We start from the raw sequence: 23,423 nt of genomic DNA on the forward strand, positions 1-23,423 counted from the left end.
CTGCCACCCTTGTGTGCCCTAGTCTGTTGACCATTCAGCTCTATAAGAAAATGTCAAAGATTCAGAATGGTGAGAATGGGTCCCCTCCCAGAGTTAAGAGAATGTTTCAGCATTTGAGAGAAGGAAGGCCTATGGGTAGTATGGCTGCTGGATTTCAGTGCTGGAAGTTTCCAACATATGGGAAGCCTCTGCATATGAATGATCACTCAGGAACAAGAGATGCCTCTTCCTTCCCTGTCCCATGTCATCAAGGACTGCAGTATGTTGAGATGAGTGGAAAATCCAATGCAGAAGGCTGGAGCATACTTTCTGGCCCATATTTAGAAAAATGGACTCCAAATGAAAATAGTATGAGGTTCTGGTGGAGATGTTTTACCCACTGTAGGTCTGAAGACCCCACCAGGCCCTACTTTCCAGAGACTGAGGCTGAGCAAGACACAGAGCAGGAATCCAGGAATGCACCTTGGGCATCAGTTATCTCCATCCTTCCATGGCTTCAGTCTATAAGTATTATTCATAAATAATGTAAATCTATAAAATCACCCTTTGTGCCACATATGTGTCCAAATTCAGGTAACCAATGAACCTCCAAAAGGTTTACGTGCAAATATCAGACGAGCATTTACTGAAATGACACCTTCGTTTTTTGAAGAAAATATACTCGGAAGAAAATGGAGACAAATAATATTTGGCATTTGTTTCTTCCATGCAATTATTCAGGTACACTCAATTTTGCTTTTCAATAGAAACAAGAAAGTGCATTATGTTAATAAATAAATAAGTAAAAAGTAGGAATTACATGAAAGCTAACAGGTGACATTATGAAGTGCTGAGGCCCCGTTCCATGTCTGAACCCAAGTTGTTTTCACTCAGTGGCAGATCTCTGTGCTCCCCTCACCTCAGCCTCTCACAGCTGCACCTCCCAGCTCTACTCTGATCTAAGGGATGCCATCACCTGAGTAGATGCACAAGGTCAAACTCAAAAGCACAAAATTGATCTCCTCAGCTATGCCTCACTCCCAAATCTGCTTCCCCTCCACACTCTCCTCCTGAAATCAGTGGTCCCATCTCTCAGTCGCCTACAATCAAAACTTCACGATTTTTATTATTTCTTCTCTGCACACACATATCATGTCAGTCATTGTTTTTCTTACAGTGGTTTCACTCTCACCTATTCCTGTTTGAGTGGGCTGACCACCCTTACATCTTCCCTATGATCAGAGCCCCAAGTCCCCTGAAAGATGACCTTTAACTCAGTACTGCTTTCTGCTTCCGTCTGCTCATACTTCACTGCTGTGGTCTGGTGTCCATCCGTGACCCTGCACTTAAATTCTGACTCTTCAACTACATATCTCTAAATGGTGTCTTGGTTAGATTGGCTGCCTGGGTTTCAACTGTGTATAGTCTACAGAGAAAGATTCTGTAAAGAAAAAACAAAGATTAAAGATGCAAGATATGAGATAAATAAGTAAACAAGGTCCTAGAGGAGATCCGAGAGGCTGGGACTAGGGGCTCCAGGTGTGAGGTCCTTGTTGTACAAACAAAGACAGCTGAGATGGAGAGGTAGCTTAAGACTTAGGGAAATTTTGAGGTCAAGAGGAGGAAATATGAGACCTCTGGTATAATCAGCAGAGTTAAGAAATTAAGGTGGGATAGGGAGATAACGACCATGTGAAATCATGAAACAAGGATTATGATTCTGTGTACCAGTTTAAAAAAAAAAAATGTCCCTGCAGAGAAGTCAGTATGTAATCAGCACATCGTGACATGACTAAAAGCCTAGGTGAGAGATTCCTTAAAACATCAGGGAGTCACTCTGTCTACCTGATGGATGATTAGTGTATTTTTTTCCCTATTTTGATGGGGAAACATTTTATTTTACCATGAAGGACAAATTTCCTTTTGACAGGTCTATTACATTTCCAGTGATGTCAAATTTTCTTTTGGAAATTTTGGAGAGGAGCCAGGACTAGAGGGATAGATGCCCTCCATGTTTGGTGAAAGCCAAACTGAAAGCCTAGATGAAGTTGAACTGCATAATCTTAACTATTTTTACAGAATGAAAATGCCCAACTGCAATAGAAACCTTTTATTTCTCAATATTTTACACAAAATTAACTTTATCGAATTTTAGGTAAGACCATTTTCATTTTCCGTTCTAGGAGAGAAAAAAGTTTGGCCCTCTTGGTTGGAATATCTGCTATGAATTTAATGACAGTGACAGGGAATGTGCTTTGCTGAACCTCAACCTTTATTGTCAAGAAGGAAATATTCCCTGGGATGCACTGATTTACATTACTGGTCAGTATGCCCACATGGGCAGGGCAGGGCCCATATGAAGATGGTGTCCTTCCCCAGTGGGAGTCGATGGTGGTAATGATGACTTGTGATAGTCCCTTTGTGAAGATAAGACCATGAAAAGAATATCAGGAAGATATTTGCACATGAAAAATGGGCAGATGTTTTCCCAAATAATAATAGCAAAAACATACTCTCTTGATGCATGCCAAGTACTGTGTTAAGCACTTCCCAAGAATTAGTAGATTTAATCCTCACAACAACCCTATGAGGTGAGGACTGTTATATCCCTATTTTATACATGAGGAAATTGAGGCACACAGTTTATAAATGGTGGAGCCAAGATTGAAATCCAGGCAGTCTAGCCTCCAGAGTCTGTGTTCTTAAATTCAAAAAAATCTGAATACTGCTTGACCTGTTGATTCAGGTACACTTGTGAAAAAGGAAAATATATTTCAGGAATTACAATTTTTAGCAGATATTAATTGTGGCCACATGGAACCTTAGTGCCAAGCCTGAGCAATGAAGAAATGATTTGCCCTGGGGAGTGGGGGAAGAAGAGCACTCTGAAAAGGGGCAAAATGGGAATGGGTGGTCTTCACTGGTGAGTAAGGGAAATGGGGAAGGACAGAGAGGTATCAGGTGATCTAGAGCTGGGAAAGGCAAATAAACCTTGGAAATAGAGGGCAGTGAAACAATAGTGAAAATGAATGCAGACCCATCCTCAGAGTGGACCCAAAGGAGTGGTCTTGGAATTAGGGGGCTACTGTATACTCCTGCCTGCAGCATGCCAGCACTCCAGTGGAGCCAACACTGCTTACAAAATGGTGCTAGTTAGTTGACCTTATGTTGATGGCCAGCTTACTTTCAACAAAGGCATCGGGGCAGCTCAATGCAGGAAAGATAATTTGTTCAATAAATGATGCTGGGACTGTTAGGTATCCATCTACAAAAGGATGAATTTGGATCCTTATCTCATATGATACACAATAATTAATTCAAAATGATGGACGTAAGAGCTGAAACCAAAGAGCAAAGCAAATCTTTGTGACTTTGGGTTAGGCAATTACTTATTAGATATGACACAAAAAAATACAAGCAATAAAGAAAATAATAAGAATTTAAAAAAATAAATCCTCTTCATCAATATTTAATACCTTTACACTTTCAACAAACACCGTCAAGAAAGTGAAAAGGCAAGGGGCATCTGTGTGGCTCAGTTAAGCATTTAACTTCAGCTCAGGTCATGATCTCATGGGTCGTGAGTTCAAGCCCTGTGTTGGGCTCTGTGCTGACAGCTCAGAGCCTGGAGCCTGCTTCACATTCTCTCTCTCTGTCTCTCTCTCTCTCTCTCTCTCTCTCAAAAATGAAGAGACATTAAAAACAAAGTTTAAAAAAAATGAAAATGCAAGTCACATACTGAGGGAAACTATTTGCAAATCATGTCTGTTAAGGCACTTGTATACAAAGTATATAAAAGAACACTTACAACTCAACAGTGAAAAGAAAAATCATCCAATATAAAAATGGGAAAAAGACTTGAATACACATTTCACCAGAGAAGATTTCCAAATGCCCAATAAGCATGTGAAATGACAGTCATTAAGGAAAAGAAAATTAAAGCCATAATGAGATACAACTTAACACCTACTAGGATGGCTATAATTTAAAAATGAAACAAACAAAACTAGCAATCATTGGTGACAATGTTGGAGAAATTGGAACCCTCATATGTTGCTGGTGGCAATGTAAAATGGTGCCACTACTTTGGAAAAATTTTTAAATAGAATTACCATATGACCCAGAAATTCTACTCCTAGGTATATGAATGAAAAATGGCCCACACAAAAACTTGTACACAAATGTTTATAGCAGTATTGTTTCATAATAGCCAAAAAGTGGAAACAACTTGAACGTCTATCAACTGGTGAATGGATAAACAATGTGGCATGTCCATACAATGTAACAACCAGCCATAAAAAGGAATAAAGTACTGATACATACTGCAACACAGATAACCCTCAGACACTCTGATAAGTAAAAGAGGTCAGACACAAAAATACTGCATTGTATGATTCCATTTACACGAAATTCCCAGAAAAAACAAATCTATACAGACAGAAAGTAGTTGCATAGAACAGAGGTAAAAGTGGGAGTGACTGAAAAGAGGCACAAGATTTCTTTTGGGGGATGAAACAGATGTTCCAAAATTAGATTGAGGTGACAGTTGCACACAACATTGCAGGTTTACTAAAAATTGCTGAATTATACATGTAAATTTTTATGTGTATTTTATAATTTTTAAATTATAGCTCTTTATTAATTATAGCTGTTTAAAAAAAAAAAACAGAGGCAAAAAGGCAATGCTTTATTCATAGGCTGGTATTTTAGGCAGTCATTTATGCATTCATCCAGGAAATGCTACCTAGTATGACTATGATAGATGCTAAAAATACAAAGATGACATAGACCCTGCCTGTCAAAATCTAACTCATGGCATGGAGGGTGGAAATAATGATAAACCATATGTTAGGATAACTACGAAATCAGCAGAATGTATGTGTAGTGCTGTGGAAACTGCTAAGGAGCAACTAGTAGTACTACCTGCGGGAATCTGGAAAAGTTCCACCAGGGGGCGATGGTTGAGATAAGTGCTTAACAGTTAAACACACTGGGCAAGAGGAAAGTGACATAAAAGCCCAACAAGTTGAGGTGTGGCCTGACTATAGAAACTGTGAGTAATTCAGTTGGGCTGGTGCATAGTATGAAGAGGGGATGTGCATGGAGGGGAGCTCTATCCTCAACAAAGCTACAGAACATAAGGTGGGGGCACATCCCAAAAGGCCTATGTGTGTCATTAATAAGCTTTGGTTCTACTTTGTAATCAATGGTGGTCAATCTTAGCCCTTTGGCTGTAAAGGGATGCAATAATTTATAAAGCTATAATGAAAGTAAAATGAAGGACTGAACAAGAAGATACAGCAACACCAGTGGGGAGACTAAAACAGGAGAGAATAAACAGAAATGCTGAGGACACTTTAAATATGAGAAGGTATTTGGATGTATGGGAGGTCTTAAAATTTTAGAGTGTAAGGTATAGCAATGTCTAAGTCCAAGAGACAGATCTGAGCTCACAATGGACAAGGGGAAAGCCAAACCTAAGGCCTATCCAGTTTGTATCAGGCCATCCCCCAGCCAGCCCATGGGGATAGGAGAGGAAGAAAAGATCCCACACTGGGATCTGCAATGAGACCCTGGGGAACTGTGATGTCAGGGCCAGGACAGGTAGTAGGTATCTATGGTGGACACATTCCCCCAGGTCCCTTTTCTGGGAAGACCAAACCCAGAGGACTCCTCCCTAAAAGTGAGCCTAGAAAGTGGGTCATCTACTGTGAATCAAAATAGTGGAGTTCTGGGGCGCCTGGGTGGCGCAGTCGGTTAGGTGTCCGACTTCAGCCAGGTCACGATCTCGCGGTCCGTGAGTTCGAGCCCCGCGTCGGGCTCTGGGCTGATGGCTCAGAGCCTGGAGCCTGTTTCTGATTCTGTGTCTCCCTCTCTCTCTGCCCCTCCCCCGTTCATGCTCTGTCTCTCTCTGTCCCAAAAAATAAATAAAAAACGTTGAAAAAAAAATTAAAAAAAAAATAGTGGAGTTCCTTTTTTTTATACAGTTTGTTTGATCCAAGAAAAGGATAAAACTCAATCTGGATGGAGAAGCAAAAAGTCTCATGGTATGTATGGAAAATATTTCTGTGCTGCTTCTCAAGATGCAGATTTGTAGTTTGTGACTTAAAAAAAAAAAATACTCTAGGGGAACTCTTTCCTCTCACCACTACTATAGAAGTCTTAGTTTTCCTGGCCATCCTCCTTTTCCAGACCCCACCATGCAATTGGAGAAACTTGAGCTTACATTCCCATCTAGCCCCAAGGGTCCAAGAGGAGCTTCAACTTAGGTCAAGGCTGGACAGACACACTACAAAGATGTAACCAAACTTCGTGTCCCAAGATTTCCTAGAAAGTGACTGAAGAATATACCCAGGAAAATACAGCAGCATCTCTTTCCTCCCTCTTAGAATTGCTAATACAGAGATTTAGCTACTTGACCATCAGCTGTAATACCTACTTCCTCCCCCCTCTCCCTGAGTGGCTGATCCACCAAGACAGACTGAAGTTGCTTCAATGGGAGAGGGAAGATAAGTGCCCCTATAAGACATTGCTGTCTTAGAGGAAATAAATCATTGAGATTCCAAAGACTGAAATAACTTTCTTTCAACCAACCATCTCAGCTTGAAAGATAATAAAAAGATTTCTTCCTGACATAATGGAAGATATGGGGATGAGAAGAGATGAACACTTAGAGGATTCAGAAGCTGACAATGTCAGCAAACTCCTTCCAGGAACACCACAGTGGTGAATAATGCAGCAGTGGATCTGGAATTTTTCGAAGGAATTATATCAGCAGCAGATATCATTCTGATGCATTCCTACTTATAATTTTGGGATGACAGTGGAGCATGCTGAAAGTAGCTTCTCTGTTGAAAGAAAGATGGTATACCAATAAGTTTTAATTCCCCATAAGATCATTTCTGTGAGGCACACTGTCCTTTCACCTTGGATCTATCTTTCCTTCCTAGCTGATAAAGTATGTATACAGTTTGAATGTCTTGTTGTAAATGTTTTGGTTCCATTTATTTACTGGCCTTGAAAAGAAGCGCTATTTCATGGAAAGTGTACATGTTTTAGAATACTATGATCCATGATTGGGTAAGACCCAAAATCAATATTTTAGGGGGAAAAAAAAAAGGAAGAAGGAAGAAATATGTAAATAAAGCTCAGTGACTTTGGTTTTGGTTATTTAGGGAAAGCAAAATAATTAAGCTAGGGTACATATACTAGGTTTTTTTCTGCTTTTTAAAAATCGAATTTTATTCTCTTTTGGGGGAGTAGTGGAAGGAAACTCTGACATGCTTTTTTCACTTTCAGTTCCAAATAAATGTATATATAAGTACACCTGTTAGAATTTGGGTATATGCATATCAATGAAAAATAATATGTTTTAAAATGCAACCTCCTTTTCAGGTGAAATTACATATGGTGGTAGAGTTACAGACACCTGGGATCAAAGATGCCTTCGGACTGTCTTAAAAAGGTTTTTTTCTCCTGAAACATTAGAAGAGGATTATAAATATTCTGAATCAGGTGAATGACTTTTCAATATTATGGAAAGGACCTTTCTAAGAGTCATCAACAGCATCTTTCAGTTTTCCATCTAGGAGCTCTCGGTGTCCAGTCATCACAACCCAGTCCTCACGCCCACCCACCCCATCCCCCTGCTTGACCACCTCCAAAACTGGTTTGGCAGTGAAAGCACAAAAATGTCACTTTGAATTGTTTGTTCTAAAGTGGGTTGTATTTGGTCTAAACGTATTTTCAAAGTTATATAAATTTGGAGCCCTTCATAAGGCGTGGCTTTCAGCAGCACACTCCTGGATTCCCAGATTCTTGAAAGGTTCTGGAGGTCACCCAGAAATGTTAGGACGCTAATCACATGCTCAAGGCCCCAAGAAAAGGGAGAGGACCAGGCACAGTAATGAAAGGAAGGAGGGTGGGAAAAACAATCCCCTTTTCTGTGGAAGGAAGTTGATTATAGCCACCATCTGAACAGGCAGAAAAGGACCAAACTTGGTGGTACAAAGCTTGTCTATTTGAAATAGATTTGCCTTCTGTGTTTTCAATAAACAGGCATCTATTTTGCACCATTGGCTGATACCCTACAAGAGTTTAAAGACTACATTGAAAATCTGCCTTTAATAGATGATCCAGAAATATTTGGAATGCATGAAAATGCCAACCTAGTTTTCCAGGTATGTGGCTTTTAACTTAAAATACGTTTTAATATTGTGTATATAAACTTGAAACATCAGTAATCACCTCACTAGTTCTGTAAATGATAATATCCTTAAATAAACAAAATAAATGTTTCACCCCAATTTCGGCATTCGATTCCAATTTAGCCTGTTCCCTCTGGATCCTTCACAAAATCCTAAGATCATCGTCTTTTCTTCCCTGTTACTGGCCACCTCCCTCATTTCCTGGCCTTCTGCCTACTCCATATCTACCTGCTAGTCCACTTTAACATGGGACTTTGGATGATGATCCAGACAGTCCTTTCTCTTTCGTCTTCTCCCCCCATGCTGAACAAATCTGGATGATATTGCACAAAAGTTTATGGATCCACAGATGATTAAGTTACAAAAGTATAGTAACAAACATCAAAAGCCAATAAAACAGTGTTCTTTAAAAGTATGGTTCATCAAGGTCACAGTACCAGATCCCAACAGTAGGCCCAAAGAGCAAACTGGATAATTTCTCTAAGACCTTATGATGCCCCACCATTACCCCAGGGGTAGTCCAAGTTCCTCAGCATGGCACTCAAGGCTCCCCCATGACCTATGTACTACATACCTTTCCAGTTTATTCACCTTCCATGGTCAGGCATCTGTGGATAAACCAAAGCCATGAACTAAGGTATGTCCCGTACAGCTCTGGAATACTTTATAGGTAGGGGACTAGGTTTGGCTCACAAGGCTGAAGGGAATCATCTTCCTTTTCAACTTAAATTTTGCCCATACAAGTGTTAGAGGGCGAGATCTACCTGGATATCAATGAATCCACACAAAACAACAATGGAACTTCAGAAAAAAACTCCAGGAGGTCAATGCTCTGATACCTTATGTCATGATTTTCTACCATTAAAATTGCTTTGCTACTCAGCAAAGAGTTACGATAATGTCTTGTTTTTCATTGTTATACTTTCAGGAAGGAAAAGAAGTGACCAAACCAAGTGTTAATGTTTACTTATATCTGACTGTTTGCTCTGGAGTGGGTTGGGCCTGGGGCAAGGGGTGAAAGAAGGGAAAGGGGAGTGTGGATATAGTAAGACTTGCTGCATCCTGTGAAAAATATAACACTGTTGGTAGAGGTAACACTCTTGGCAATGTGCACCTAGGGGTATAGTTTTGTGTTTTCCATTGGTTCAGAATGACTGAGAATGAGACAGCAAGCAGGTAGTGAACACCGTGGTATGCTTTTCTGTCTAGCCTCCCTTTCCCCATTTTTCTGATATTATGTGCCTTATTCCCATCTCTTTACTTTGGGACAACAGCCCCTTCCTCATTCCATGAAATTCTGGTAAGACCCCTTACCTTCAGAAGTGGACACGTGACTCAGGTCTGGCCAAAGGCAGCACTCCATCACCTCGTCACTCAAATTGGTCCATGGAGCAGGTACATGGACCATGTTGGGTGAGAGGGAGTTCTTCCCTAAGACATAGTATGTATAGATTCTAGGATGGGGGAAGGCTTTCTCTTTCCTTTGGAATCACTGGCTAGAATACTATATATGTGTAGCTGTCTGTGGCCTTACCGTTGACACCCAACCCATTCCCCCTACCACATGGAAGCAACTCATGTGCCATAAGAAAGAATGAGAGAAACTACAAAGCATGTATAGGAGAGAAAACATTAGGTCCATTCATGCCTGAGGCCCATGTGACTTGTGTTCCCTTCCCAGTATATGAGCCCACAGATTTCTTTTCTTTGATTAGCTGATTTAGGCTAGATAATTCTGCCTGTCATCAACAGAGTCTTTACACAAAAGACAGAAATGATTCCTTCCTCAGTCCAGCAAACTATACTTACATAGATGCTTATTAGAAACTAGTAAAGAAAATTGGACCTTGGCCTGTGCATATCAGTTGGAGATACAAGGCAGAAAGTGCCTCCCAAGAAAATAATAAGCATAAGTCAGGCGCCATCTGTATAGACTGTCTCTGTCTAGGCACAAACATATCTCTGTTATCTCTCTTCTCATTAGAAGCTGAATAAATGGAAAGGAAAAACCAACAGAGGGACAGAGCCACCTGGGTGGCTCAGTGGGTTGAGCTTCCGACTTCAGCTCAGGTCATGATCTCATGGTTCGTGGGTTCGACCCCGCGTAAGGTTCTGTACTAACAGCTCAGAGCCTGAAGCCTGCTTCAGATTCTGTGTCTCCCTCTCTCTGCCTCTCTCTCTCTCTCTCTCTCACTCTGTCTCTCTCTGTCTCTCAAAAACAAATGAACGTTAAAAACCAACAAAGTTTGAGTAAATATGTGGAGGAAAAAAACATACTGAAGGATAGAGGATAGAAAACACCATCCAAAAGATACAGACTTGCCCTCTGCAAATCATCTGCTGTAAAAACAAAAAATATGTAAATAAACAGTGTGTTTTGGCATCTGAGATATGGTGGAAGACCTAAGCTGTATGAAAGAAAAAGCCAGAATCCAAGAACAGGCCAACATGTATATATGAAGGATGCCAGACTGGCTATACTAAATACTTAAGGACTCTTCTAGCCAACCAAGAAGTCAAGAAATAAAATAGAAAAGCCATATTAATGATTAGCACTGAGCAAGGAAACCAAACTATTTAACTATAGCATTAAGTAAATAATTTCATATGTGCTTAGGACCCAATGAATATGTCTATGTCAAAAGTCATATTTGAAAGAATGTCTATCATGTAGCATATAATTTTAACACTCATGATCTAAAATCCCAGGTCCTGAGGCCCCTCTTTCAGGTAAGTGGATGATGAGTGTTATGACGGAGGTTTCAAAGCCAAGGACTAGAGATTGGGGAGGGATAGATTGGGAAGACTTTAGGCAATCCCATGGAACACCCCTCCACACATTCTGGATATGTGCTTGTACACAGGCATCTAAACATGAAGAACTAAAAGAACTGCCCTCACAAGACCTGTGTGAGAGCCATAGAAAGGTTCCAACAAATATACATGAGAAAGATACCATGTTTCTGAATAGAAGAAAAATCTAGGAAAATTGTACATTTAACTAACCTTGGAATAGGAATTTCTATACACTAAATAGCATAGCAACATTACAAACAAACATTAGAAAAAGCCAATAGATATGACTATCTCAAAAATATAAGAAAATTAAGAGTAATGACAAAGCAAGCATTTTTAAAACAACAAAAAAGAAACCTGAAAAGTTAACTGTCCACACGGAAAGACCATATGTTAGAACACAAGGTGAGTATCAATAGGTTTTAGAAGGCATATATCATACAAAGTATGTTCTCCAACCACAATGGGATAAAGGCAGAAGTCAGTATAACTTCTAGCAACCAAAACAGTGTAGTACTGGCATAAAGACAGACATAGAGACCAATAGAATAGAATAAAGAGTCCAGAAATAAACCTTCACATTTGTGATCAAATAATTTTTGACAAGGGTGCCAAGACTATTCAATGGGGAAAGCACAGTCTTTTCAACAAATGGTGCTGGGGAAATAGGATATCCACATGCAAAAGAATGAAGTTGGACCCTTATCTAACACCATATATAAAAACTAACTCAAGGGATAAAAGACCTAAGTGTAAGACCTAAAACAATAAAACTTCAGAAGAAAACAAAGGACAGAAGCTTCAAGACCTTGAATTTGGCAATGATGTCTTAAATATGACACCAAAGGCACAGGTAACAAAAGAAAGAACAGACAAATTGGATTTCATCAAAATTTAAAATTTTATGAGTCAAAAGACACTATCACAAAAAAAAAAAAAAGCAAAAAGGCAACCCGCAGAATAGGAGAAAATATTTGCAAATCATATACCTGATAAGGGGTTAATATCTAGAATATTTAAAGAATTCCTTAAAACTCAACAGCAACAACAAAAAACAAACAACCTGATTCAAAAATGGGCAAAGAATTTAGTAGACATTTCTCCAAAGAAGATACACAAATAGCCAATAAGCACATGAAAAGATGCTCGAGATCACCAATCATAGTTAAACACGAATCAAAACTACAATGAAATAAAACATCATACCCATTAGTATGGCTGCCATCAAAATAACAGAAAACAAGTATTGGAAAGGATGTGGAAAAATTGTGACCCTTGTGTACTGTTGGTGGGAATGTAAAATGGTAGAGCCATTGTGGAAAACAGTAGTGTAGTGATTCCTCAAAAAATTAAAAATAGAATTAATATATGATCCAGCAATTCCACTTCTAGGTATATACCCAAAAGGACTGAATATTTGTACATCATGTTCGTAGAAGCATTATTCACAGTAGCTAAAACTTGGATGCAGCCCAAGTATCCATCGACAGATGATAAGCAAAAAATGGTATATACATACAGTGGAGCATTATTTAGCCTTAAAAAGGAAGGAGACTCTGCAGTATGCTACAACATGGATAGACTTTGAGGACATGATACTAAGTGAATTAAGCCAGTGATATATAGACAAATACTGTATAATTCTATTTATGCGAAGTATTTAGAATAGTCAAAACCACAGAAACAGAAAGTAGAAAGGTGGTTGCCAGGGGCTAGGGAAAGGGAGGAATGAGGAGTTATTGTCTAATGGATAAGGGGTTTCAATTTTATAAGATGAAAAGAATTATGTAGATGTATGGTGGTGATGGTTGCACAACATTATTAATGTATTTACCACTGAACTGTATACTTAAAGATAGCTAAGATGATATTTTTATATTACCTGTATTTTAACACAAAGGAATTGGGGGGAAATGTTAATCTTATCATAGAATTATGTCTGATAAATCAGTCATAAAAACACTAAAAATAAAAAGTGTGAAAAATACAAAAATAATTTATAAAGATGTAATACAGATGACCAATGAATATATTTTTAAAATGCTCAACTCTGATAACCCTCCAAGAAGAGCAAAACAATGAGAAACTTTTTGCTTATTAAATTTGAAGACTTTTTAAGCAACGATATTAGTTCTTGCAAAGATAGATAGGTCCTCTGATACACTATTCTTGGCAGTATAAATTGATACAATGTTTAGAAACCAATCTAGTAATACTCAGTTTAAAAATATTCTTTTGGAAGGAGCACCTGGATGGCTCAGTTGGTTAAGCCTCCAACTCTTGGTTTTAGCTCAGGTCATGATCTCCCAGTTCTTGAGTTCAAGCCCTGCATTGGGCTCCACTCTGGCAGTGTGGAACCTGCTTGCGATTCTCTCTCTGCCTCTCTTTCTCTCAAAAATAAATAAATAATTTTTAAAAATATATTCTTTTGGAAATATATCATTTAAATAATTTCAAATATAGTGGGTGAAATTCATATACAGATATTCTACTCAGCGTTTTATAAAATCTAAAAACTAGAAATGTCAAAAAAAAGTAGATAAACAACTATATTAATTATTATGGCACATTTTATACCAGTCACACAGTCACTTAAAGCATGATTCATGAAGATTTTTCAGTGACACGAAAAAATGTTCATGAAATTGAAAAAGAATGAATCTACATAAATTGTATAGGCTCAATTTTTTTCTTCTTTTTTTATTTAGATTCAAGTTAGTTAACACATAGTGTAGTATTGGTTTCAGGAGTAGAATTTAGTGATTCATCACTTAAATAAATGTAACACCCAGTGCTCATCCAAACAAGTGTCCTCCTTTTTTAAAAATTTTTTTAATGTTTATTCATTTTTGACAGATAAGAAGAAACAGAGTGCAAGTGGGGGAGGGTCAGAGAGAGAGGGAGAATCCCAAGCAGGCTTCAGGTTCTGAAGTGTCAGCACAGAGCCCGACGCAGGGGGCTGGGAGATCATGACCATGAGCCGGGAGATCATGACCTGAGCCGAAGTTGAACACTCAACCTACTGAGCCACCCAGGCACGCCCCCCCCCCCAATCATCCATTAGCCCATCTCCCCACCCAATACCCTCCAGCAACCTTCAGTTTATTCGCTGTATTTAAGAGTCTCCCATGGTTTATTTCCCTCTCTGTTTTTATCTTAGTTTTCCTTCCCTTCCCTTATGTTCATCTGTTTGTATCTTAAGTTTCATATATGAGTGAAATCATATGATATTTCTCCTTCTCTGATTGACTTATTTTGCTTAGCATAATACACTCTAGTAATATCCATGTATGGGCTCAATTTTTTAAACTACAAGCACATATACAGAGAAAATATCCAAGTGGGGGAAACTAAAATTATAAATATCTCCGGAAAGCAGGAGGATCATGAATATTTTTTCTTTATACTTTTCTGTATTTTCTAAATCTTCAGTAATAAACCATAATACCTTTTTTAATGTTTATTTATTTTGAGAGGAGAGAGCGCACATGTGGGGTGAGGGGCAGAGAGAGAGGAGAGAGAGTGCAGAGCCTAACACAGGGCCCCATCTCACGAACCATGAGATCATGACCCGAGCTGAAATCAGGAGTAGGTCACTTGACTGAGCCACCCAGGCACCCCATACTTTTCCTAATTGAAAAAAAATGTTATTTAAATAAAAGTATGTTCCAAAACAGCATCCTCATTATTTCCTCTTCATTTTTAGCTAAAAAATTTTATTCATTTTTTATTGGAGTTAAATGTATATAACATAAAATTCACCATTTTAACCATTTTAAGTATACAGGTAGGTGGCATGAAAAACATTCAGATTCTTTTTCAACCAAAAATGTTTAAATGTACACTGACCACTATGTACAATTGACCCTTAAACATAAACTGCATGGCCCATTTATACACAGATTTTTTTCAATACAGTACAGTACTATAAACATTTTCTCTCGTGATTTTCTTAATAACATTTTCCTCTCTTTAGTTTACTTTAAGAATACAGTACATAATACATATAACATACAAAATATGTTAACTGTTTATGTTATTGGTAAGGCTTCCAGTCAACAGTAGGCTATTATTAGTTATGTTTTTGAAGAATCAAGTTATATGTGGATTTTCAACTAAGTGGCCAGGAGGGGCAATGCCCCTGACCCGCACATCGTTCAAGGGTCATCTGTACTGTGCATTTCGAATGAGTACATTTTACCAATTCTATCTTCAACATAAAATTTTCCTTTTTTTGACAGTTGCCATTATATTTATGTTAAGTAAACTGTGCAGCACATTATTTTTTGAGAATTCCAGTCTTCACTGCTCTCTTTCCTCCATCACAGTACAAAGAGACCAACACTTTAATCAACACCATACTTGAGGTTCAGCCAAGGTCATCTTCTGGTGGAGAGGGAAAAAGCAATGATGAAATTGTCCAAGAACTTGTTGCTTCAGTCCAGACCAGAGTTCCAGGTAACAAATACTCCCTGGCTTCTGCATATCATAGGACTTTTAGGAATAAACTCAGAAAGCTGAGTGATGAGCAGGTGTCCAAACCTGCTTTATTACAAAGACTTTTCTTTATGTAGAGAGCGCTTCTGACATGGAGCTCTCCATTTATAGAGTGGAAACTTTGAGCACCTCAACAACCCAACTTCCAGAAGCATGAGGAGCAAGTTGGTTTCTAGCCCTGTGTAACTTTACCTAGACTCCTTCCTGAACTTCTTCATGTCTCTAGACCTGTGCTTCCCAAGACAGTAGCCACTAGCCACGTGTGGCTACTTAAATAAGTAAAATTTAAAATTAATTTCCTCTGTTGCACTAGCCACATTTTGAGTGCTACTATATTGGACAATGCAGATAAAAAATATTTCCAAATTGTAAAATGTTCCATTCGACAGCCTTGCTCTAGAATCTCTCGTTTTTTTCTCCATTCAAGAGAAATGGCTAAATTAATATCATCTTGTTTTCTGGTGAGTAAAGTTATGTTCCCGAAAGATCACAGAGATGTGCTCTCACACTTTTCTTACAGTGACTGTAGATTTACACTTCTTAAGTCTACTATAAAAGTAAACTGTGTTTCTTCCTACTCACAACACTTTTGACACCAAGTGTGTGGGCTCTTCCCTTACATAAGCAACAGTCCAACTCTCTGGTCACCAACAGGGTATCCGACAATCCAGTTATGACACTAACTAACCAGAGTTAGCACAGACCCCACAGGTTAAGGGCTCAATCCCACAAGACCACCCTCCGCTTCAGATGCCAATCTCAAGTCCCAAGTTGTGACCTATACTTCTGATCAACTGACTATAAATCAGGTGTTCACACAAACCCCTTCTTAGGTTTATAATTTGCTAGAAAGGCTCAGGGAAACACATTTACCAGCTTGTTATAAAGGATATAATAAAGGGTACAGATAAACAACCACATGAAGAGGTACATTAGGGCTAGGTCTAGAAGAGTCCCAAGTGCAGGAGCTTCTGTCCCCATTGATTCAGGGTATGCCACCCTCCTGGCATACAAAAGCTCTCTAAACCCCTTCAGTTAGAGTTTTTATGGAGGCTTCATTATTAGGCATGATTGATTACATCATTAGCTGTTAGTGATGAACTCAACCTCCAGCCCCTCTCCCCTCCCAAGAAGTCAGAGGGAAAAGCTGAAAGTTCCAACCTTCTAATCACATGGTTGGTTCCCCTGACAAGGAGCCCCCACTCTTCAGGGTTTTCCAAAGTCACCTCATTAACACAGAGTCAGGTTTATGTTATGAATAATGAAAGATGCTCTTTTCATTCTTAACACTCAGGAGCTCTTCCAGGAGCTGGGGTCAAAGCCAAATAAATATTATAAAAAATGATGTTCCTATTACTCTTATTACTTAGGAAATTACAAGGGTTTGGAGACTCCAGCCAGGAAGAACCAGGGGCAAAGACAAAAATATATATTTTTATAACATCACAGTTCTAGAGACTGATTCTTGCAAATTCTCTGAAGACCTCCCCCCCCCCAGAAGAAAAAAGCCAGTGCAACCTCAGAAACCAGTTATCTCCTCCCAAAACAGGCCCTCAAAAGAATACCTCCTGAGTAGAGAGTTCTGTTAATGTTGAGGAAAACTGAGTCAGTTATTTTAGGAAGCAATTTTTAACAAATGTAAGATAGAGGACTGGCTGGAAAACGGATGCAGAGACGGATGGCTGGAAGACGGTGTACTTGGTTCATAGAGTGCCCTGACACCTAGGAGATTTTTCTCTCCAAGATTAATAAAACTTACACTTTCACTGAAATAAGCAATGCATCTGCTGAGGCTGAGAGGACAGGGATATGACTGGTTCAATAAGAGAACTGAGGGTTTGGAATAGGAGACTGGGACATGGGATGACCCAAGACTGGACCAACCCACAGTGCTGTGATTTTTCTATAGCAGTGGAAGTGCAAATTCAGAAGGAATTTGGTACATATACTTCAGAGCCACTCACTAACACTACTCAGATATGCAGAGGAAATGCTGGTCCTTCATTTTTTATAGCTTATATGAGCCTCCATTTGCTAGATTATAGGGAAAAGGAAGAGCAAAATTTTTAATCCAGCTTGAACCACGGGCCTAATAACTGAGTCAGTCCCTTTGAGTAATGCTCAGTAACAAGATAAATGCTAGTCTGCCTCATCCTTCGTTCTCCCCCTCCAACCCCCATCTCTCTGAGATGCAATGCGGTGTGCAGAGAAGAGGGGGGCTTATGTACCTGCATGGCAAAGAAAACTCAGGGTCCCTGAACCTCTGGTCTCAGAGATGGCCCTCGCCCACCAGGCAGCCGCTTGTCCACCCAGGCACCCCAGAAGTTGCTTTTTAAAAGTTAAGATAAGTGTGTTACAATAGCAATGTTACAAGGACAGAAATCAATGATAATGGATCTGAGGAATCAGCATGTGTGTGTTTCAGAAACACTAGAAATGGAGAGTGCATCTGAGAGCCTTTTCACCAAGGATTCCCAAGGACGCCTTAACTCTTTGACTACCGTTCTCGGACAAGAAGTGGACCGCTTTAACCAGCTATTGAAGTTAATACATGTATGAGTGCTCCTGCCAGCATTGCTGTTGGGTACCAAAGCTTTGTAGAGAAATTATCATAATAAGAGTTTTCCATTCCCGTTCAACATTTCTGTTTGAATATGCTAATAACTTTTCAAACACAACTTGTCTAAAATTGAACGTACGTACCCTCCTCTAACGAGTCTGTTCCCTTTCTCTAATAATGCCTTCATCAGTATGTGACACTATAGATCCCCAGTCTCATGATCCTAACTCATGCCCTTAGGATTAGCACTGACTCTAGACCTTTGATCAAGGACCTAAGCACTGAATCTCTCTGGATCTCTGAAGAGATCTCACTGGATCTCAGAGAGATTCAGTGCTTGTTCCTAATGTCTAGTTTGCAGGTAGTAACAGTCTTTATGAAGACTCTGAAAACAGAGTTTCTGCAAGTGTGGGCCACAAAATGCCTGAGATAGAATCGGCTGTGCTGCGTGTTCAAAATGTAGATCCCCCGATCCCACTCCAGACCTCCTGAGTTTGAATTCCTTGAGAAGTTCCTGGGGTTATGAATTTCAAGTAAACTCCCCCAGATGACTCACTGCAACTAAAATTTGAGAACAACTATTTGGGCCTTTGCCTTCTGCTCAGGAATACTCTGGATAACCTTGCCTTTATAATGCCAGCTGAAGGCCTCCCTGGTTTCTCTGTGCATTACTTTGATAAGGAAAACACACAACCCATTAGAGACCAAATATTGAGCATTAACCAGAAAAGTTTTGCTGCCAAGCAAGGACCAAATACCTAGCACAAAGTCAAGGCTCAGTGAGAAGATCGGGGAGGACAACTGGGGCAAATCTTTTATTAAAGCCAAAGACTGTCTCCTTATTAGAAAAGCAGTCTCCCAGTGTTGCTCATTGGCTAGCAATAGTTAGGTTGTGGGCTAGGGGGCACTGGGTCAGCTGAATATGCAGAGTCCCCACCTGGGGACTATGCTATCTAGTCAGCTCTATACCAGTGTCATCAGGCCAAGTAGCCAGGTAAGGGGTCAGCACCTCCTATACAGAATGAGCCAGGACAGAGATGAAGCTGCTAGGATGAAGACATCCAAATGCAATGGCCAAAGCAAGATAAAAATTCACTTCCCTCTCTGCTAACAGCCCTGGAGAAGCCCTATAGGGCAGGTATTTAATCTTGCTTTGTGAGCTCATCCAGGGATCCAGCTGGAGGGCTGGCTCTTTCAGCCTCGACAGGGAGCTTGTACCTCTGGGCCCAAGGTGGCTGCTCCTATTGTCCCCTTTTTCCAGCCAGTGGGACAGGGGACAGGAGAAAGAGAGGGCTGACAGAAAGCAGGTTCCTCATAAAACTGTGACCCAGAACTGTGACATCATTTTTTCTTGCACCCCTTTAGCCAAAATGTGGTCACATGGCCATACCTCAGGTGCAAGGGTGGCTGGGAAATACAGTCTCTATATGGGATTGCTAAATCCCTTATGTACCCAGCTAAAACTAAAGAAGTACTGTTGTTCAGAGGACAGACACGAACCTTGCTCATGTCTTGCCTTTTCCACGTCATGACTTTGCACCCACTTGAAGACAGACAAATCCTAATGTCACTTCCTCCAAAAAGTCTTCCTGACACACCAGCCCGTCCCTCCCCCATCAGATAACTTAAGGAACCCTCCTCAGGGCTCCATCATTTCGGGTGTCTGTGTCTATCACTGTCCTCACCAAATTACCTTGTAATTACCCCTCCATGGGGATGGCTCCCCCGTAGGACAATGAACTTCTTAAAGAGAAGAAAACTAGTTAAATTAGTCATCTTTGATCCCCTAGTCCCTGACACATACTAAATCTTCATGAATCTTTGAATGTGCGAGTGAAAGAGTGTGGCTCTGAGGTCTCCTTGTGGTCACGACTTCTGGTCAAACATTACTGTGTACCAATAATGAAGGAATCCACCTACAGGAAGGAGAAAAAGGAGGAATCCTGGAAGAAGCAGCCTGCAAAGCAATCAGGAATCCCAGCCGAGCACTTCTATCTGAGGGAGGGGTGGTGGCCTGCCCCCCCCCCCAATCCTGACCTCTGCCCAGTCCTAGAAGACCCTAGCAGCCTAATCCCTCCCTCTCTGGAACCTTCTGTAAGTCTTCTCTGTAAGTCTTCTGCCACCGTTTTCCATTTTCGGTTTCTAAGGTGGAGTGCTGTTTCAGCCCTGGCTGAGGGCCTCCTTGCTCTACAAGGCTGCAAATGGTTCCTCAGACCCTAACTAAGGGCAATTGAATAACAACTCTTCCTACCACTCATTGCCTCTCATGAACAGAGACGGGGAGGTGGGGAATAACTCTATGAAGGAATGGAAGGCTGACTAACCTTGTTTATCCACATACCGCCTATCTCTAGAACTATGTGCATATGGTCCTGGACCTTATTTTGGTTTTGAATCAACATAAATTTGGCCTCTAACATCCTCCTATAGTATTTTCCCAGTATACTGCAGTGGTTTACACAAAACCAGAACCGTGCAGGCCATACCAATCTATATGCCCCACCTTCGTCTTTAGCCAAGTAACAAATATTACCCTGTACTTCCCCAGGGCTGCTGCCAGCCCAGCATCTCCCGGGACTACTGCCTGCCTCTGTCTTTTGTTGTGGGGAGGGGAGGGTAAGGGTCATGTCTTAAGGAAGTGTTTCTAGAACAAGGGGACTCTGGTACCAGCTGAAAGATTGGTCTCCCCTAAGAATCTCCCCTCTCTGCTGTAACTTCAGAGGCCATGGGAAGCCCCTGGGCAGAAATCGCCAGTGGTAAGAAGCAGTTCCCACTACCAACCCCATGGTTCCCAAATAACTATCAGGCCCATTTTTCCTTCAGCCTGGAGGAGAGCTGCTCGTTGGTATTTCTTGAAGCCACTTCTCTAGGCTTCAAGGGATATTTCTCTTCCTTCTCTCTTTCTACTTCATTGGATTCTGCCATTAACAGTCTGAACCGTCCCCCACGCCCAGGTCTTACACCCCTATGGTCACGTGTTGTAAAAATGGGTGAAAGATTGAAGAGTCTGGCCCAACAGACAGTGTGCAGAGAGGATGGAGCAAGGGGGCCCTTCAGCCCAAGGCAGTACTGCTGACACAAATGAGTGGCACTCTCACTTGATAATTTCATCTGTGAAAGGCACCTACTCATTATTGTTCTTTCAGACTTCTCTGGAGACACTCAACAAAGCTATTGCTGGCCTTGTGGTGATGTCTGAGGAAATGGAGAAGGTGTACAACAGTTTCCTCAACAACCAAGTTCCCTCTCTGTGGTCCACCACAGCCTACCCATCCCTGAAGCCACTAGGATCGTGGGTCAAAGACCTGATCCTGAGGACTGCATTTGTGGATGTAAGAAAATTCACTTCTTTGAGTTTGATGAACACAGTAGGCCTTAAGGTCCTTAGGAAGCCCTAGCTAACTGAAATATTAACAACTGTTGAGGGATCATCTGAGCCCAAAGAAATAGAAACTTCCAGAATGGCATCAATTTGAAAGTCATGTTCATTATAAGGTACTTTGCCCTTGGCCTTTATCCCTGTATCCCACTTTAATTCCAGGCCAACCTTGGAGTTTCAGATCTCATTCATGGGATCCTACTGTGAGGCACAGAACCAATCTGACATGGGTCCAAACTTCTAGGTGTGACCTTGCTGCAGTCTCCTCTCTTCCACACCCCCTATAATAACCAGGTTCTGGATTTACAGTCAGGCTATTGGGTGAGGAGGGGGACAGACAGGTAGGGAGAATGGGGCTGATGACTAACTCAGGCTGGTTAAGATTCTGTCTCCTGAGAGGCCCTCCAAAATATGATTTTGACTTAAATGACAAGCTCCACTTCAGAAAAACAATACATAATGGTGTAATGTTTCTCCTTTAGTTGTGGCTCAAAAGAGGGCAGCCTAAGTCCTTCTGGATCTCCGGTTTCTTCTTTCCTCAAGGATTTCTAACAGGTAACAACCAGTGCTTTCCCAAGAAAAATCCCATGAAAGATCATGCTGGGTTTCTAGGAACTGGGGGAAAGGCAGGGCTGCTAATGACCTGACTATGGATTACTGATTATAGGGCAGTTCAATAAGGCCCTGCTCCTTCTCACTTGCTGGGGAAAAGGATGGCAGGAATAGCAGATGCTCCCCAACAACCTAACCCCTGCCCCTCTTGGGCTGTGCAAGTTCGAGCACTCGATACAACATGAATGCCCACGGCACGCCCCAGTTCCCCACGTGACCCATGCTGGACGGCACCACCTGCTCTCCACCTGCCCCAGCCCCACCTCAGAGCAGCTTCCTTCTTTCTAAAGAACATTCCTTCACTCATATGTGTATCCTGAGAAACTTAACAGAAGACCATGGGGGAGGGGAAGGAAAAAAAAAAGAGAGGGAGGGAGCCAAACCATAAGAGACTCTTAAAAACTGAGAATAAACTGAGGGTTGATGAGGGGTGGGTGATGGGCATTGAGGAGGTCACCTGTTGGGATGACCACTGGGTGTTGTATGGAAACCAATTTGACAATAAATTTCATATTAAAAAAAGAAAAAAAGAACATTCCTGTCAACCTTCCATCGGCCCTCGACTCCAGCTAGAGGACCCAGGCCTAATCTGTCTTCTGAATCCCTCAAATCTCCGGCACTGGCTTGTCTCTCACTCACTGGCAGAGCAGTGCACTAGAGCCATGACCTTCTTCCCTCTCTTCCCAGCTGTGCCATGGCTCCACCCCTCCCAGCATCACCACAGGCTTCCTGTCTAATGAGCTAATTCAGAATAAGGTGTTAATGGCTGGGACTTCTCGAGGGGGAGGAAGCTCTCAAATGCTAGAGCAGCCTGGTTGAGGCAAACAGAGGCCATGTTTGAGAAGCGGCAATGTCGTTTGGAGGACCCAGCTTTCTGGTTTTCATTTTCATAGGAACTCTTCAAAATCATGCTCGGAAACACAATTTGCCTATAGATGAGCTGAGTTTCAAGTACAACATGATTCCTATCTATCGGGATCAAGCTGCAGTTATAGAAGCTGCCAAGACAGTGCAGTTTGGACAAGAACTGCCCATGGACTTGGAGGTACCGTTCCCTGACTAGTTACAGCAGAGCAGCTCTGTCCCACTCACATTTGATATCTCAGCCAACCTCCCCCGCCCCACTCCCCTACTGCCTCCCACATGCAGCAGCGTGAGAGGCAGGATGAGACTCATACCCCTCAGACAAGCTCCCCAGGTCTGCAGTGACTCGACAGGAAGTGCCTAAATTAGTCCGATTTGTAGAGATATTTTTTAAAGCAACACTGTTTATTTCATTAGATACCTACAGCAACTCTCTCTTTCTTATGGAGAATGAGGTTAAATAAGGGCTTTAGCAAGATGTTAAAAACAAGGTTTCAGAATCAGTCAGGGCTGAGTTTAAATTCTGACT

At 41.0% G+C, this 23,423-nt stretch overlaps 1 protein-coding gene across 1 annotated transcript in view; it reads left to right on the forward strand.

The window, feature by feature from the left end:
- Positions 1-23,423, forward strand: part of DNAH6 (dynein axonemal heavy chain 6) — a 231,828-nt gene that overhangs the window by 201,237 nt on the left and 7,168 nt on the right. The window contains exons 67-75 of the mRNA XM_047854641.1: positions 574-720; positions 2,163-2,301; positions 7,375-7,494; positions 8,038-8,159; positions 15,311-15,440; positions 17,905-18,032; positions 21,186-21,371; positions 21,901-21,973; positions 22,924-23,075. Of these exons, the coding sequence (XP_047710597.1) occupies positions 574-720; positions 2,163-2,301; positions 7,375-7,494; positions 8,038-8,159; positions 15,311-15,440; positions 17,905-18,032; positions 21,186-21,371; positions 21,901-21,973; positions 22,924-23,075 (1,197 nt within the window). The remainder of the gene's footprint in view (positions 1-573; positions 721-2,162; positions 2,302-7,374; positions 7,495-8,037; positions 8,160-15,310; positions 15,441-17,904; positions 18,033-21,185; positions 21,372-21,900; positions 21,974-22,923; positions 23,076-23,423) is intronic.

The sequence above is a fragment of the Prionailurus viverrinus genome, chromosome A3, assembly GCF_022837055.1.
Source record: "Prionailurus viverrinus isolate Anna chromosome A3, UM_Priviv_1.0, whole genome shotgun sequence".
NCBI classification, from domain to species: Eukaryota; Metazoa; Chordata; class Mammalia; order Carnivora; family Felidae; genus Prionailurus; species Prionailurus viverrinus.